At 51.3% G+C, this 18,229-nt stretch overlaps 1 protein-coding gene across 2 annotated transcripts in view; it reads left to right on the top strand.

Moving 5' to 3' along the window:
• Window positions 1–1,228: 1,228 nt before the first annotated feature.
• The window catches only part of ABTB2 (ankyrin repeat and BTB domain containing 2), a 187,029-nt gene continuing 170,028 nt past the window's right edge, over window positions 1,229–18,229 (top strand). Inside the window, exon 1 of one of the 2 annotated variants that reach the window (XM_086341123.1) lies at window positions 1,229–2,571. In XM_086341123.1, coding sequence (XP_086197249.1) covers window positions 1,689–2,571 — 883 coding nt within the window. In that variant the 5' untranslated portion in view covers window positions 1,229–1,688. Of the gene's footprint in view, window positions 2,572–4,278; window positions 13,943–18,229 lie in introns of those variants that run through there. The other variant, XM_086341125.1, reaches the window with a different exon arrangement.

Raw genomic sequence — 18,229 nt, 5'->3', positions numbered from 1 at the left:
GGGGAAATGCTTGCACAATCTCCTCCTTGCTTTTGTGGCTCCACAGGAGGAGGCGTGTCCACGTTCGTGCACGTGTCTGTGAATAGTTACTGGACAGCTGCCGGCCGGGGTGGGACCGGGCATGGATCTGCTGGATACCGCCTCTGGACAAGTGCATGAGACAGGTTTACAACGGTGCTGCTTGGAGGTCAGCTCTCATTTTACACTGGAAGGAAAGCGGGTCCTGAGCCGGGCAGAGAGCTCGCCTGAGGGCACACCGTTAGGAAGAGGAGCGTTCAGCCAGATGTTCCAAGCGCAGGCCACAACTAGGAACGTTTTTCATTTTCGCACACCCATTACGCACGTGTGTAATACCCGCCCCCCCCCCCCCCCCCCGCCCCAGCACACACACTCGGACACTGAAGCACAAGAAGGATCCAACACAGCAAGCGGCGTTGTACAGTTTAACAGGAAAGTCACCGACTCTTGCAAATCTGATCAGTTACGGCCTTCTCCCTGGAGTAGTACTCAGACTACTGCGTGTGTAATATTTCAAGTGGCGGGGAGAGGTGAGGGAGGAATCGCAGCCCTCTGGAGGCTGTCCATTTATCAGATGCCACATTAAGAATTTCTATTCTGATTGGAGCCTAGAAAGCAACGTAAAGAAAACCAGACGAATTTGGGAAGAGAAGCAAACACGGGCAAACTCCTTCCTCCAAATACAACTGGAGTTTCGTCTCGGGAAAGCGGGAGGGGCTTGGCAGAAAGTCTTGAGAGAGAGGTGGGGCGTCTGACTTGGGTCCCCTCCCCCAGGCCTCGGTTCCCTCCTCTAGTCCCAACCCCTCCTGCTTCCCTACCCATACTCGACTCGCTGGCTTTGGTGTTTGGCACCAAAAGGGTTTGAAAAGGAGCTGCGGACGCCCAAAGCCTGGACGGCGGGAAGGTGGCAACGCACAGTGGCTTTTCCTTTACCTCTTTCTTTAATTCGTCAGCTCCTTAGCCTAACGTTTCGATCCCCCCTTTCCCACCCGCCCAGTCGCTCACTCGCCATCTCTTTCCCCCTCCTCCACCGCGCCCTCGGCGACTCCTCCAGACCCTCCGCCTCCAGCCCCGCCTCTGCCCGCGCTGGGTTTCACCGGCGGCAGAGTGAAATCAGCAAAGTGACCGCCCCTCTGGGAGATCATTGGTGTAGCCCCTGCCCGTCGCGGCCGATGATTGGTGGGCCGCCCGGGTTATTTGCATGCCGGCAGCAGCCCAGTACCCAGCTGTGCAGGCGGCTGGCTCCGCGCAGAAGTTTGCAGAGAGCTTTCTCGCAGGTCGGTCCCGGACTCGCGCAACGCCGGGAGCCGCCTCCCTCGATCGCCGCCGCCCTGTTCTCTCGGGATCCCTTCTCTGCGGAGAATAGACGCTCTGCTTCAGGAAAGCTGAGGTGGACCAGGGGGGTTGCGGAGGAGGAGCAGCGGAGGATCGTTCCAGTGACAGCTCGGAGTCGGGACGCCGGGAGCGTGGGGCTCTGGCCGCCGCGAATCTCGCCCACCTTCCTGCGGCCGCCGGGTAGGCGGGCGGGCGATGCGGCCGCCGAGCCCCGCGGTGCCGAGAGAAAGGAGGGCGCCCCGGAGAGCCTAGAGCTTGTTTCTGCCCACTTGGGGAAGGGCGCATGGAGTTGTGAGCGCCCCTCGCTCGGCGAGGCCGCCCCGGGCAGGCTCCCCATGGCCGGGACGTACAGCTCGACTTTGAAGACGCTGGAGGACTTGACCTTGGACTCCGGGTATGGGGCCGGGGACTCGTGCCGCTCGCTCAGCCTCTCGTCCTCCAAGTCCAACTCGCAGGCGCTCAACTCTTCGGCGCAGCAACACCGCGGGGCGGCCTGGTGGTGCTACTCCGGCTCCATGAACAGCCGCCACAACAGCTGGGACACGGTGAACACGGTGCTCCCCGAGGACCCCGAAGTGGCCGACCTCTTCTCGCGCTGCCCGCGCCTGCCCGAACTGGAGGAGTTCCCCTGGACCGAGGGAGACGTGGCCCGGGTCCTTCGCAAAGGTGCCGGCGGCCGGCGGCAGCCCCTGTTCTCCGCCGAAGCGGTCAGGCGCCTGGCGGGGCTGCTCCGCCGGGCGCTCATCCGGGTGGCCCGCGAGGCGCAGCGCCTGAGCGTGCTGCACGCCAAGTGCACCCGCTTCGAGGTGCAAAGCGCCGTGCGCCTGGTGCACAGCTGGGCACTGGCCGAGAGCTGCGCGCTGGCCGCGGTCAAGGCCCTGTCCCTATACAGCATGAGCGCGGGCGACGGGCTGCGCCGGGGCAAGTCGGCGCGCTGCGGCCTCACCTTCTCAGTGGGCCGCTTCTTTCGCTGGATGGTGGACACCCGCATCTCCGTGCGAATCCACGAGTACGCGGCCATCTCGCTCACCGCCTGCATGGAGAATCTGGTGGAAGAGATCCGGGCCAGGGTGCTCGCCAGCCAGAGCCCCGACGGCGGAGGGGCCGGAGGCGGGGAGGTGTCCGCTGAGGCCCTGGAGATGGTCATCAACAATGACGCCGAGCTCTGGGGCGTCCTGCAGCCCTATGAGCATCTCATCTGTGGCAAGAACGCCAATGGTAAGCTCGCGGGCTCCGGGCCCGTGGACCGGGCTGGGGGGAAGTCCAACCTGGGCTACGCAGGGGGTGAATTTCCTAGGACCAAGGAGATTCAAGACCTGAGAGAAAGCGTTTGGTCTTTGGGTAGAGGAGTTCATTAAGGAGTCTTTCCCGAGGTTGTTCTTTCGGCGACTGACTTTCGGAGGGCAAAGTAGTGGTTGATCTTCTGCTTCCTGTTCTGCGTCGTGTTGTCGCTGTTGGGGGCCATCCCTGAACCTCTCTTGGCGTGAAGCGGACTGCCTTGTGGCCCTCTGCCTTGCTTGATGGGTCTGTAGTTGGCCTCTTTTCCGGACCACTGGGTAGATCAACTACGGTTCGGTCCTAGTTCTGTCGAATACAGTAGCAGCAGCCAGAGGGTCTGGGCTGCAAAGTCTTCGCTAAGTGGGATGGAAGGAGGGGAAGTGGATACCCTGGACCTGGCCCTGCCACCTTGAGCTTTGCTGGGTTGAAGGATGCCTTTCAGGGCCCTCTGGGGGAAGGTGGAGAGGTAGTGGTGGGTTCTTGACTCTGAGCCCAGGGTTATGGAACATGGTGACTTCTGAACCCCCTTCCCAGTAAAGGGAATCACATGCCAGTTCCCAGACCTGGTTTTCCAAGCTGTCACCAACCAAGTGAGCAATTAATTAAAACCCTATGTTGTATTAAGTGCATGACCTTCTAGACTTTGCTGAAAGGATGACCCCATAGTCATCAACCGAGCTAGGGGGAAGCGGGGTGGGGGATGGGCAGACAGCATGGTGTCAAGTGCCAGAAAGAAACCTTTGGGTAGTTGCCTTTCTCTGAAAGAGGACATAGCTTCAGTGCAAAGAGTGGTAGGGAAGCACTTGACCTTTTCACTGGAAAGGTTACGGTGTGACCTGGGTTCAACAGTAAACTGCCTACCAGACTCCAACTTCAGGAGTCAGCAAACCATCAGTTCTCTAGAATGATACTTTGGCTAAACATCCTTACAGTCTGATTGGAGGGCGATTTTAGGGGCTGCATTCAGTGGCAAGTAAGTGGTACAGAGGAAGAGGCCAGGTGGGTATGGAAAAGGCATAAAGGGAGTCATATTTAAGTGTGGTTTTACATAATTGTAATAGCGAAAATCTTAAATTAGCACTTAACAGTGTGTCAGTCTCTGTTTCTAGCACTTTAATATAAACTTAAGTTTAATATATAAACTTAAGTAATCCCAGCCACCCTATTAGGTAGGTACCTATAGTATTATCCCCATTAGATAGATGGGGAAACTGAGGTACCCAGCAGTCAAGTAATTAACCCAAGCTTACACGGATATTAAGTGACAAGAATTTGAACCCAGGCAGGCTCCAGAGTTCAAGCTTTTAGCCACCGGAGGAGAGGAAGCAGCTTTGTTTTCATTGATCCAATCTCCAAGGGGAGCAGTTGACAACTAAAGACTTCATTTTGAAGACAGTCTGTCGTTACCCACATGGCTGACTTTGACTTTCTTGGGTTTTATTTTCAATTCTGACACAACTGAAAGGAGATGCCAGGAAGGGCAAGAAGAGCACTTGCCTTTTCATTTTCCTCCTCTTAGGTCAGAGTTGAGGTCAGTCCAGAATCTCAGCTGATGATGTCACAGCTGATAATTGTGCTTTGCCCTGCAGGTTTGTGGCATCAGCACGGAGAACACAGGCTCCAGGAGAGGAAGTAGAGGGCAGGGGGATTTCCATACGGTTGTCAGAGCCCAGGGGAAGCAGCCTGAACTTTTGGCTGAGGGGAGGCCCAGTCTGAACTCAAAGAAGGAAGACTCCTAGAAGAAAAAAACAAGGCCTAAGGTGGATAATAGGTGAGAAACAAACAAAACATGCCCTTCACACAGAACTGGTGCCCCTCAGGTTGAGAGGCTTCTCGGTTGTTCTAACTGTGAATTGAAGCTGTTAAGAGCAGCTGCCTCCTCGGGGCCCTCTGAAAATTCAGAATGTGACAAGTGGCTAGAACACAGGTGTCTTCCGTGAACGGGCTTATTTCCTATCTAGGGTCATCACTCCTTGGGATTTTCTTTACAGGGTGGGGTTTTGACCCCGTGATTTGACCTCTTCCCCTCCATCCGACACCCCAAACAATCTTTCTTAAGCCATGGTAGTTGAGACAGCAGGGCTCTTGTGTGACAGACACACATCTCCAGGATGCCCAGAGCAAGTGTGTCCCTCTGCTCACTTCTCAGTCTCCAGGGAGCTCTCCAGTGAGACAGGTGACTATTTGCTTCCCCTGAGTAATATGGATGCTCATTTTTTATACATGAAAACCTAAGGGTGGCCCCAGGAAACAATAACCAGGCTCATTTATTAAGTCCCTTTAGACAAAGTGAAATGAATGTCTAGTAGAGAGGCAATGAATTACTTATGCCCAAGAGCTGACTTCAGAGGGAAGCACAAACTGCTTAGGAAGGAAGTGGAGAGAATCTAAACCTTTGTTGTACCGAAGTAAGCCAAGGCCAGCAAGGTTACCGTCTACAGCTGAAGTCTAACTGGCAGATGGCCACACATGGGAGAGTTGCTGGCTCACAGTCTTGTCCTGCTGGTCTTCCCTTCAAATTATATATTTATTGTTGTTATGCCTGCTAATTATACGGCAAGGGCACATGCATTTGAGTCAGCTATATAGGGCTCTTAAACTTTTAATGTCTTCCAGCCGGGAATTCAAGAACCCTAATCCATCTAGTCCAATCCATTACTCAGAGTACTGGGCAAATATGGTTTTGCTCAACCCAAGATGGATGATAAAAGTTCTATGGTGTTTATAAAACATGATCTCAGCTTCATAGTGCAGCAGGAGTTATATATCGCTTGCTCATTTGGTATCGATGTGCCTGTTCCCAGGGCAGTGTCATTAAGTGATGCTATCTTCGTGGCTTCCTTAAGAGAGGTAGAAAAACCACTTTAATAGAGTGGTATTTATAAACAGGGAGCTGGCAGAAAATAGAAGCTTCTCTCATCCACACCTCCCTTCTTCCCTCCCTCGCTCATTGTTGTATGTCAGTTTGATGCTGAGCATCGCTTGGGGTTTCTCCCTGGCCATTTTTCTTACTAAATGCTCACGAATGTCCATGGCCTTGGAGAGAATTTACTTCCATTCAGAGATGCTAGGTTAAATGATAGGGTTTTGATGAGAATATTCCTACTCCAAAGCAGTAACCAGGATGTACATGAAAGGAGCTCCATCATAATGGTAAGGAGCAAAAACTTTGGAATCGCAGTAAGGATTTGAAGCTCACCTCTGCTATTTCTATGAGTGACCTGGGCCATATTTCTTAACCATTCTAAGCCTCAATTTTGTTATCTGTAAAATGGGGGATAATAACAGCACTTAACTCCTCAGGTTGGTGTGAGGACTGGATGATATCATAGATTTAAAGATTGAATCACATAGTAAATGCTTAATAAATAGTTGCGGTTCATTCAACAAATATTTATTGACCACGGACCCTGTCTGCACCACTATTAAAAGTACTGTGGATTAATTGGGGGAGGGGGAGGGTCCTCCTCTCATGAAGTGAACTAATGGAGGAGACAAGGAAAAAGTGAACAAATAGGGAGTTACTTTTAGCAGTAACTGTTATTAACAATCACCAAAAGCAAAGTAATGGGATGGTACGACTGGGACTAATTTAAATGATGGCCAAGGAAGGCCTTTCTGAAATTTCATTAGGAATAGATAATATATCAATACTGCTGCTGTCTAAGGATCTCAAAGGAAAAAAAAAAGTGAGGACCTTTCTGAATTATTTGCTTATTTATCAGCTGAGGCAAATCCCAACAATCTCATTTGCAGCGGAGAAATGAAAGGGCTGCGTCTAGAAAGCTCTTCTAGTTGTGGGACTCATATAACACCGAGCTTATAGGATGGGTTTCCGTCTTGATAATCAACTCCAGGAGCAAGGGTTAATTGAGCCGCTAGTTGCTGTTTAATCAGTTTCCACACCTGCGTGGTTTGGGGAGGGGGAGCAGCTACCCTCCTTTTTAACTTTTATTGAAGCCAAGAGAGCTAGTAAAACTGAAACAAAGCAAGCTTGTGGAAACGCAGACTTTTTTTTCCCTCCCTCTTGAATGCCTGAGAAATGCAGCCCAGCTTTAAGTTGTTAGAAGAACAAAGTGGGGTTGTTCGGCCTCCTCCAGGAGTTTTACCTGCCTCCACACCAGCGGAAGGGCCACCTTTCTGTGAATTTCCCCACACCCAGGGCAGGTTCCTGAGTCGTTTCCTGCGCGTGTCACCCCCATCACTCTGTGGGCTCATGGGCATCCGTGCCGCCCCTGTGCCTCCCACGGGGTCTGGCACAGAGCGACACTCCAGGAGTGGCAGTCGGACAAATGATTGATCCCACCATGCAAAATGTTTAATTCCAGAACTTCATTTGAAATCCTTTGACCCCCTCAGAAGACTCTTCCCCGCTTTCTACCATGGTTGAGAATTTCAAGTTCTCGGTGGAGAGAGGCAGCATTTTGGAGGGTACCCAAACCATGGGGACATCATTCAATCTTTTGATCCTCTAATCGTGAGCAGGGTTCCCTACACTATGATGAGTCAGTGTACATAAGGATTTCGGGTCACAGGAGCTTCCTTCAGTGTGCAGTACCCACAAGTGGGGGTTTCACAGCAGCCGTCTAACTGGCCACAGATAGATCCACAGGAAGACTGAGTTCAAAGAGGCACTCAGTTCCCCTAAGAATAGCAATACCAATCCCATCTTGCCTGCAGAGCTGCCCTAGAGGGCAGTCTGTGGATGACTGTTGCTCAAAGGGCTTCCTAGGTGGCTCAGTAGTAAAGCACCCACCTGCCAATGCAGGAGACCCAGGTTCGATCCCTGGGTCAGGAAGATCCCCTGGAGAAGGAAATGGCAACCCCATTCAGTATGCTTGCCTGGAGAATCCCATGGACAGAGGAGCCTGGTGGGCTATAGGCTATGGGGTCACAAAGAATCGGGCACGACTGAGTGAGCATAGTGCAGCACTGCTCAGAAGAGGTTGCATCTGTGTTGCATGTCATCTGCCTCCAGTCTGAGGATGGCACTAAGGCATTCAACTACCTTCTCATCCAGGGATGCATGGACAACATCTCAGGTCTGAAATAAGCCAGGGACACTGGGCTGCAAATCCTCAGGCTGGTCCTTATCCCATTTCCCCATCAGTACCTGTCCTTCCCCCAGCTGGGGCTGTGGGCGAGTGCTCTGTCTCTGTTGCCACACTCCTCCAGCTGTAATAACAGGCCTGACCTCTGCACAGCTCAGAAACCTTTTCATCTGGGATCTTGCCCACTGCCTATAAAAACCCATCGAGTGGGATGCTCTTTCACAGGAGGGTCTCTGGGAACACAGGATTCACAGCTTGGTGATGGCCGGGCCAGGGCCAAGCCCCATGTCACTCACGCCCTAGGCCTGTGAAGAGTCCTAGAAACAAAGGTAGAGAGGGACAGGGCAGTATTTGCCCCTCTGCCAGTGGAGGCGAGGGTCAGACTCACAGACTCAGTGGTCCCTATCGTAGATCTTGCTTGTTAATGGCCTGCTGTCTCCAGGCACTTTACATCCTTTAGGCCAGAGAATCTTCACAACCAAGGTGAAAACCAGGCATCAAGGCCCAAGAATGGATCTCCCTCCAGAGGATGTGTTATGCTGTTTAAACGCTGCTTGCTGGTGGGCCCAGAGTGTCCCTCAGGTGGCATCCATTTTCAGGCGCCTTTATTGCTACTCCTGAGGGGTGGGGAGCTCTGCCGCCCAGTGTCAGCTGCCAAGTGATCAACAAGCTTAGCCGAATGGAAAAGCTGCCGCTTCCATCTTCCAAGAACAGGGAGAGCCAGCTTGGAGGAGGACACCCAGTGGGAAAGAACCCAAAGGGAGCCCATGTTTAGGCCACTGGCCTCAGGACACTCAACTCATTTGCTCTGGAGCCGGCAGAAAGTCTTCTGAGAAGGGGCCTTTGATTTCCTCTGAGTCCCCTACCGTGTTGGGCCGTTGGTGAAACGTCAGAGCCAGGAGCACAGGGAGAGAAGGAATCGGCGTAGCAAGCGTGGAGATGCTCCGGCTTTGAAGTCTGAGCTGGGTCCCAAATTGCCTTGCCTCTTACCAGGGCCTGGAGCAAGTCACTTCAAGTCCGCGACTATAAAGCGAGGGGCCGGCTCTCATCCACAGGCGGTTGTGCCCCGTGAATACTCACTGCTCCCAGGACGTCAGAGCTGACGCTGGGATGAGCGTTGAGAACTTGCCCAGGGTGGGGCGGCCTGGGTGTCATTCCTGGCTCCCTCCCTTGTGAGTTGCATGATCCCAGGCAGGGTCACTGCTATGCTTTGGTTTCTTCCTCCGTAACAGGATTTGGACTGCGTCGCTTTTTTTTTTTTTTAATTTTGGCCTCACTGAATCTTGGTTGTGGTGCACGGGCTTTTCTCTAGTTGCCACACGTGGGGGTTTCTCTAGTTGTGACACAAGGGCTTTGTTACTGTGCAACATTTGGGATCTTTGTTCCCCAACCAGGGATCAAGCCTGCATACCCTGCCTTGGGAGGCGGATTCTTAACTGCTGGGCCACCAGGGAATCCCTGGACTGGGTACATTGTGTTGCAGGGCTGTCTTGTGCCCTGAAGTATACTTAGCAGCATCCCAGCCCCCACCCGCTAGATGCCAGTAGCATCCTCCCTGCCCCACTCTCCCCACCCCAGCTGGCCAGTTGTGACAATCAAAAATATCTCTAGACACTGACAGATGTCTGTTAGGGGGTGCGGAATTGCCCCTGGTTGAGAAATACTGCTCTGTAGTAGAGCTGAAAAGAGTACACAACTCGTAGGATGTTTGGGAGGATTTACTAAAGGTCTCTGCAAGGGACTTTGCATTGGGCCTGCACATAAAACAATCATTCTAATCACTGTTACATTTTTTGCAAACTGTATTGCATGCACCCGTCGAGTTCACTTTTTGCAGGAGGGAGCTTTGGTAGTGCAGGGGAGGCCCGTGACCCAAATCCCAGGGTGACAAGGATGAGTCACACAGCTTTCCTGGGTGACTAATTGGGAGGAGGAAGTTACCGAATCTGGAAAAGGCACCTTTGCACCCTGCTCGGTTATGCCTCCTCTTGGCCTCAAGTTGAAGCGGGCTGGCAGTGAGAGCCGACCCTCCCTCTGAGCTCGAGGCTGACCCTGCTGGAGGACAGTGATGGCGCAGACTCAAAGCTGCGCTCATTCTGCTGGGGAGTCACTCTGCTGTGTGTCTGGGACCCCGCCTCGTGCAGCTGCCAAGCCCTGAGCCACAGGACAGCAGGTGTTTTGTGTTTGCCGGCCTGTCATGTAAACATACTTTGTGGTCTTCTTGCTTGTTTTAAAAAAGGCCTAAATGGTTTTGCAACTTTGGCGGTAGGCTTGGAGCAGCTTCCCGAATTGGGAGGAGAAGCTTCAGAAACACCACCCGAGTAAGCCTGAGGAATGCCACGCCGGCCTCGTTAATCAGCTGCTTGCCGAGCGCCAGCTACATCCAAGGCCACGGAGACAGATGGGAGGAGGACGGGAATGGATCTTGCCCATCAAGAAGTTTAGAATCTAGTAGAGACGGCAAGGGGCTTCCCTGGTGGTCCATATGGTAAAGAATCCTCCTGCAATGCAGGAGACCTGGGTTCGCCCCTTGGGTTGAGAAGATCCCCTGGAGAAGGGTATGTCTACCCACTCCAGTATCCCTGCCTGGGAAATCCCAGGGACAAAGGAGCCTAGCAGGTTACAGTCCATGGGGTCGCAAAGAGTCAGGCATGACGGAGTGACCATGCACACACGCCGGAAAAGCAAAGCATGTCCATGGATCCTTCCAAGGATGTTTAGGGTCCTTACATTCAAATGACAGGTGATGCTAAAGCCACATCTTCCCCCCTGCCCATTAGGGGTGTTTTTCATGAGCCATTTTACTTAATCCTCCCAAGCCACTCTGTAAGACAGATATACTGTCCACCCCATAGATGGGGACCTTGAAGCTTTGGGTGACTGCACAGCTCAAAGGGGAGAGGTGAGCCCTGGCTGGGTGGGAGGGAGGGAGTCGGGGATGCTTTGTGGAGGATGTGGCATGTGGTCAGGGGCACTTGGGCGGGCCGGGCTGTGATGGGGAAGGAGAAGTGGTGCTGAGAGCATGCAGGCTTCCAGGCAGAGGGAACAGTGTGAGCAAAGACCTGGAAGCCAGTGTGTATGTGTTGGAAAAGTGACCCTCTTTGGCTGGAAGGTTCAGACGCATGACGAGGAGGAGCAGGGCAGATAACACAGCAGAGAGGAAAACTTTCCCACATCTTTTATCCAGATGTTCAGGAGCCTGCCAGAGCTCAGGAAGAGAGTTTTCCAAAACTCATTTTTATAATTCAGAAATGGAGTGTGTCTGCTCCCCAGCGCATCGTAACCACAGCCTCAGACCTCCCATTACCCTTCTTGTTGATTGAAAGCTTGACCTCAGAAATGCCCCCCGGCCTCTGTCCTAAGACTACAAGTAAGGAAAGAAGACGTTTACCCCAGCAGACCTGGTTTGAGAGGGCCTGAAGAGCGAGGCTGCCATCAACTTTACTTCCCTCATGCAATTTGACTTCTGACCTGGCATTTCTTGCAAGGCCCTGAATGTAGCATTTCAAGCCAAAGCAGTCCCAACAGGGAATGAAGACTGGGGCTGGCATACCTGTTAAATGAGGCTGTTGGCCTGACTCTTGCCAAGGTAGGATTCTCAAACATAGAGGCAGAGAGGGACAGAAAACAGGATAAGAGGGTCCCAGAACTTTAGATTTGTGCTTGGTATGTTCAGCTTCCAGTTTGGAGCATATCATTTTGAAAACAACAGCTCAATTCTGAGAGATTTAGTCACCTTCTCAAGGTGCTGAAGGTGTTTCCAGAGCACTGATAATCAGATTTCAGTCCTGTTAACTGTTTGATATTGTGGAAACCACCTTCGAGCTCAGTGCCACCTGGACTGAACTCCCTAGAGTCCACCTGAATTCCGCTGACAGTAGTGAAATGAGATAGATCATCAATGGCTTAGCCCATAACTCGGGTGTTAGACCTTTTCCTGACCCCAGTGTTACAAAGGAATTTGTCACTTGAAAGAGAAATCTCTTGAATATTTTGCATGCTCTCTCTATATATACACACACACAATATATATATATACACACATACAATCATTTATGGTTAATGGTTTTAGTCCATTGTTTTCTAAAATTGAGTTAGGCAAGAGGTTAGGGGTAGGGGGTGGTCAGGTTCATGATGAAAAAATTACATAGGAAAGCTGAATTTGGAAGTACCAGAGGTAGAAGGTTAGGGGTGGGGAGAGATTAAAGAGGACCACAAGGAGAGTGAAATAGGTCTTTTAGTGCGTGAAAATCGTCCCTAAAATTGAGGCAGCGAAGTTTTGTTGAAATTTTTACAACTTTTCTCCTGTATCTTTTAAGATAGTGAAAGCATTATTTGCAGTGAGAGCTGTTCATGAAGACACGTTTCACAGACCAAGCAAGTGTATATGCACAAGCATTGTGGACCCTCCGGTTCAGAGAGTGAAGGCTGTGGATCCAGAAAATTCTGGGTTGGAGCTTGGCCTCTCCATGACCTGGAGTGAATCACTCCATCTTCTTGGCTCTCTGTTACTTATCTGTGGCCTGAAGAGGTTGGACTAGATTCTCCAAGGGCCCCTCTGTCTCCGACAATGTTTCTAGACCCCACGTGGATATTGTGAAGTCACTTTCCTAAGGTCGAGCCCTGTAATTAGTATCCTTGGGAAAGAAATGGCCCGGGATGAGGCTGGCCAAGCTCTCGAAAAGATGGCCCGGGTAGTAGGACCAGACACCATCCTTTGTATATTAGGATTAACTGTGATTACTCTGCTTAGAGTTTTCTTCCCCCACTTTCCTCAGAAGGTGAGTTCTGTCTACTCTTGGCCAACCCACCCCTCCAGTGTTCAGCAGCTGCGTCCAGGTCCTGGCTGGCCTGCTGGGTGGTGGGATCAGCCCCGAGGTGACTTCATGCAGCCGGTGTCTGCAGCCTGCCTACCCGGCCTCAGATATTTATAGCAGGGAGCAGCTAGGGAAAAAAAATTAAATATGCTACACCCTTCTTTATACTGTGTGGGACAGAGACAGGCATTGTGAGGAATTTAGAAGGCAGGGCAGTATAATCCAGCAAGATATTTTTAAATGCTGTTTGTTGCAGTTGGCAGGGCCGGTTCTTCAAAGGCAGGGAAAGTGAGAGAAAGTGAGGATGACAGGCTGCCAGGAATTCTGAAATTGAGATGGGCAGCTCGGTAGCCCAAGGGGTACAGGTTCTGAACCCCGATTTCCTTCAGTCGCAGAGTTTGAGCAGGGCTTGGGGAGGTCCCCACCAGAGCCGGGTGAGCGGGGCGGCTTGTCCCTCTCCCCACCCCGGCCCGTCTAACTCTATGAATTCCCAAGTTCAAGGTGAATCAAATGTGCTGGAGAAGCAGAAGTCATGACTGAAAAAAAGTGGCTCCTGTGAAAAGAGAGACCCGGTGCTGCTGCTTTAACTCATTTCAGCAGCCAGGAAAACCACGTTGTACGTGGGGACACCATTTGGAAGCAAGTTGCTCGCAGCTGTTCTCCTGGATGTGCGATCTCTCCAGGACGAGCCAGGCAGGCCAGGGCTGTGTCGGGACCCAGTTCAGTAGCAGGTGAGAGGGCCTCCGGGGTAGAGCTCCCCCTGGAAAGATGACAGAGACGCCCCACCCCCCTGCCTCCACCACCTGTCCCACGGATGCTTGTAACTATCCTGGGAGAAGCTGCCGTGGTTTCTACCGTGTTGGTCTTGCAGGACACAGGGTGGTTATGGTGGGAGGGTCTGGGGATTAGGATCCAGGGAGACGCTAAGAGTTTGATTTCGAGTGCATCAACTTTTTTGTTCAGCATGTATGTATTGAGGATTTCCTGTGTGCAGTGTTAGAACAAATGAATATGAGAGACTCGAAGGAGGGGAGGGTGCAGGCCCAGAGGATCATGAGGAGGAGGAAAGCCTGCTGGAGGAGACCCAGTGAGGCCTGCCAGGCTGGTGAAGACAGCTCTGGGCAGAGGGAGCAGCAAGTGTGGGGTGAGGCCCTGGAGGCCGGCGGGACACGTGACAGGAGCCGGGTATATACGTATTAAGGAGATGTGATCAGAGACGGGAGGGAGGGAGTGGTCAGCCAGGTAGGGCCTTGGAGGCCACTGCGTGGCACCTTGGCTTCCAATTCTAAGTCTGCTGGGAGCCCCTGGAGGGGCCGAGGCCCAGGAATGACATGGTCTGATGTACATTTTAACAAGATCACGCTCTCTGCCATGTTGGAAATGAACTGGAGCATCAAGCAGGGGTGCAGCATGACTGCTCAGGACCCTTTGGTGGTGATCCAGGTAAGAGGATGGTGGCTTGGGTGTCAGTGGAGGAGGTTATTGATGTATGTTTTGTTTGTTTGTTTAAGATTTTTTTCATGTGGGCCATTTTCAAAGTCTGTATTGAATTTGTTTCGATACTGCTTCTGTTTTACGTTTTGGGTTTTTGGCTGCAAGGCAGGCGGGATCCTAGCTCCCTGACCAGGGACTGAACTCACACCGCCTGTACTGGAAGGCGAAGTCTTAACCCTCGGACCTCCAGGGAAGTCCCAGTGGTGCATTTTGAAGTCCGAGCCAGCGGGACTTGCCAATAGCTTGGATGTGAGGGATGAATGAGGAATCCGTGTGACCCCCCAAGGTGTATGGTCTGAGCAACTGAAAGAGAGAGTGGTCGTGGATTGAAAGGGGAGCAGCTCTGTACGGAAGAAGCAGGGCTGAGCCAGAGACCCAGGTGTGGTTTTGGTTGCTTGTCTCAAACTTGATACAGAGAGATCAAGCAGGAGGGTGGCCGCCTGTCCCCTTGACTGGGAGGAAAGGCCACGGCGAACACCTGTAGTCACTGTGGATTGACTCGCTGCCCTCCTTTGCCTTCCCGGAGGATAGGCACTGCGCAGCAGGGCCTGTTAGGACGTCAGGCAGTGCAGATTTAATTTTCAGTCTTATCATTCTTTGGTTGATGGCCTTAAGAGCCCCCCGAAATTTTGTCTTCTAGCGTCTTCACAGGCAGCCAGCAGCCTTTAATGAAGATCGTCAGATGCATTGTTTCCTGTCATTAGTGTGAGGTCTGTTTAATTAGGCCCGGTTGTTCTATGGATTGTTGTGACTTTGAACATGTGTCCTTCTGTTCTGGAAAAGCGAGTTTCCATTTCCAAGCAGCTTTGGATTCCTGGAGGTCAAGTCTGGGTCAGAAATTTAGCCGGAAAGAGAATCACTGGGGGTGATTTGAGAGGGCACAGGGGCCCGGAGGGGTCTCAGAAAGACCTTGGGAGTAACCAGGTGTCGGTGAGATGACTTGACCCCTGCTGCTCAGGTGACATCGGTGGCTAAGAGATGGAATCTGAGAGTCACCGTTGCCTCATAGCCAACTGGTTACTTCATCTCTGAACCTCAGTCTTCCTCTTCTGTTTAATGGTTATACCATGGTTCCTAACTTAGAGTTGTTTCAGGGACTCTTAACCCTGGATTCACACTAGAATCACCTGAAGAGCTTTTAAAAAGAAAAAGTGTGTGTGTGTGTGAAGGCCCCATCTCAGAAATTCTGATATAAATGGCCTGGAATAGGAACCAGACTGTGTGGGTGGTAGTTCTTGGGAGAGTCTGATGCTCTTTGAGCACTGAGACATTAGCTATTATTCGTGGTAAAACGAAATCATTGTTCTAGAGCATTCGAGTCTGCCCCACCCAGGATGGTGACTTCCCTTCACTTCCCAGCCATGCTGATTTGGCTTGCTCCTCTGGCGGGATCACCAAAACACACCCAAGAGCAGCTTGAGCTGTGAGGTTCGCATGAAAAGAGCATGGTTAGATCTAGAATGGCAGTGGCACCATGTAATGACATTACCCAGCCTGCTGCTGAAAGAGGGAGATTAATTCCATCTTTCAGAGGAGGAAACCAAGGCTCAGGGAATTTCAGTCTCTTGTTCAAAGTCATACAGCTAATGACAGGTAGGAACGATAATAAACGCCGGCAGCCTCACCCCTGATTCCCCACTCAGTCACACCCTGTTGCCTCCCAACCCAGAGAAGCTGAGAAACTCAATGCTCAGCTCCGATCTCCAGTGCATGCCTGCTACGTGTTGAGCCTTTACAAAGTCCCAGCCCTTGCCACATGCTTCACGTGTATGGTATTGAGTAGTCTATGATTGCCAGGTGAGGTTTGTAGTCTTCTTAATCTCATTTGGGGCTTCCCTGGTGGCTCAGACGATAAAGCATCTGCCTGCAATGCGGGAGACCTGGGTTCGATCCCTGGGTCGGAAAGATCCCCTGGAGAAGGAAATGGCAACCCACTCCAGTATTCTTGCCTGGAGAATCCCATGGACGGAGGAGCCTGGTGGGCTACAGTCCATGGGGTCGCAAAGAGTTGGACACTACTGAGCAACTTCACTTCACTTCACTAATCTCATTTGACAGCTGAAGAGACTGGGGCTCAGAGAGGTCAAGATAGCATAGCTGGCAGATCAGCTGGGCTCAGAGGTCTTCATTCACCAGGCTGCCTCTGTCCTCAGCGGCAGCCTGGGTGGGGGTGAAGCACATGCAGAGATTTCCTGAGCCAAGAAATGAATGGGTTAGTCCAAGAGGGTTAGAGGAAAAGCATCCCTCATGGCTTCCGAAGGACCGAGCCATTTAGGTACCTTAAAATAGCAACATCGCCCAGAGGGGTGACCAGCCTGACCCGCCTGAGGGCTGTGGTGTAGATACTTGTTTCTCTGGGAGTTTAAAGCCATATTCTGCGAGGCACGGTGCTTCTCTTCTGTTGCTGTGAATGAAATAACCTCTGAGAGATTGTGTGGGTTGCTTAAAATAGTTTCAGAGGAAGAGAGTTTGGAAGCGGTTAGCTTCTTGAGTCTATTTCCTCCTGATTTATGACACCTTAGAGAGTGCTGGGCCTCTTCTTGTTTACCCTCTGGTTTTTTCTTTCTACCATATTTTAGCTCTTGTGTCATCATAAGATGAAAGAATTTGTCACCCAAAAAAGTGACAACCTTTCCTAAGTAATTTAATTAGAGGCTCAATACAGTTTTTTTTTTTTTCTTTTAAAAGGAAAAAAAAAAAAATGAGACGAGGCCATTTGTTTTCCAATCCATCATTTCTCTCTTCCAGCTGCAGAGGTTCCAAAATCATAGCAATGATGTTTATTCTGGGGCAGGAAGAATTTGTTTTATTCCTTCACACTAAGGTCTGCCCTGGGAAGCGCATGTTTTCTTACAGTCTTCCCAGCATGGGGGCCAAGACACCTGACATACTGAGAGGGAGAGGAATTGCTCTACTCAACACAGCAGCCAGTAGACTTGTGAAGCTATTGAAATTTAATACAATTCAGCATGGTTAAAACATCGTGCACGTGACATTTCCAGTGATCACCGGTCATGGGAGGCAGGTGGCTATCAGATTGGACAAAGCAGGTATGAACCGTCTCCATCACCGCAGACGTTCCATGGGGCATGTGGCCACCAAGTGAGTCATTGGTTGGTCACTTGGGGCCAGCTGAGTTTTCACAGGTCTCAAAAGTTTTACCATTATCCAGCCTCTCTGAAGCCATCTGTGTGCAGAAACAAGATTCATAGATGTGGAGATTAAGGCCATGGAGTTGTGTGGCTCTAACCTCTAGACCCTTGACCACAGGGTCAGCTTTTATGATTTCCAAGCTGCCTGGCCTGGAGCAAGTTAGCTTCTGAAGTTATCACTGTCCCTTATCAGTGAACTGGTGATCTTAAAGTACCCTGTAGGGATTTTGTGAGGGTTAAACAAAATTAAAAAGTACACATACAACCCTTAGCAGAATGCTTGACACATGGTAACAACTTACATGTGTTACAAAGTTGTTCATAGGTTTTCTCATTTGAGTCCTTGTTGTCATTTTCAACGACTCAAATGAGTTGTTGACTTCCCTGGTGGCTCAGATGGTAAAGCGTCTGCCTACAGTGCCGGAGACCCGGGTTCAATCCCTGGGTCAGGAAGATCCCCTGGAGAAGGAAATGGCAACCCACTCCAGTATTCTTGCCTGAAAAATCCCATGGACGGAGGAGCCTGGTAGGCTACAGTCCATGGGGTCCCAAAGAGTCGGACAGGACTGAGCTACTTCACTGTTATTTTCAAGACAATGAAACAGGCTTGGGGGAACACTATTGCTACTGGCCCTGCTGGTGCTCCTAGTACCAAGCAGTGGGGCTTGAACTTGAGGTCTGCTTTTTCTCCTCCAAGTCTCTTCTTTCCTCCAGGGCTGGTTGGGTAACCCTTTGTCATCAGTCAGAAGAGGTCTCTCTGAACTAGAAGCTCTCATTCAGGAACTGCCTATTCCTTCTACCATTTGAGGTGAGCTCTCTTCAGAGGTGTTTTGCCTAAAGCCCACCCGTCGTGTCCACTCAGAGAACTGCCACCAGGTGAGCTCCTTCCAGAGTCTTTGGCTTCTTGGAGGTTGAAGTTTATCCAAGAGATTAAGGCTGTTAGTGCTCTACCTGCCCTGTGGTCCTTTTGTGCTCTTTGCTATATGAGGACTGGGCCTGAGAGAGCCCTCAGTGGAATTCTGGCAGAGGATGACTTTGAAAGGAACATCCCCTATCAAGAGTAGGACCAGGAGAGGCCTCTCTG

This window comes from Bos grunniens, chromosome 15 (genome assembly GCF_055505025.1).
Source record: "Bos grunniens cultivar Pamir isolate PY7600 chromosome 15, Bosgru_T2T1.0, whole genome shotgun sequence".
Classification (NCBI taxonomy): domain Eukaryota; kingdom Metazoa; phylum Chordata; class Mammalia; order Artiodactyla; family Bovidae; genus Bos; species Bos grunniens.
Note: the sequence above shows the minus strand (reverse complement) of the source record. Positions and strands in the feature narration are given on the sequence as shown.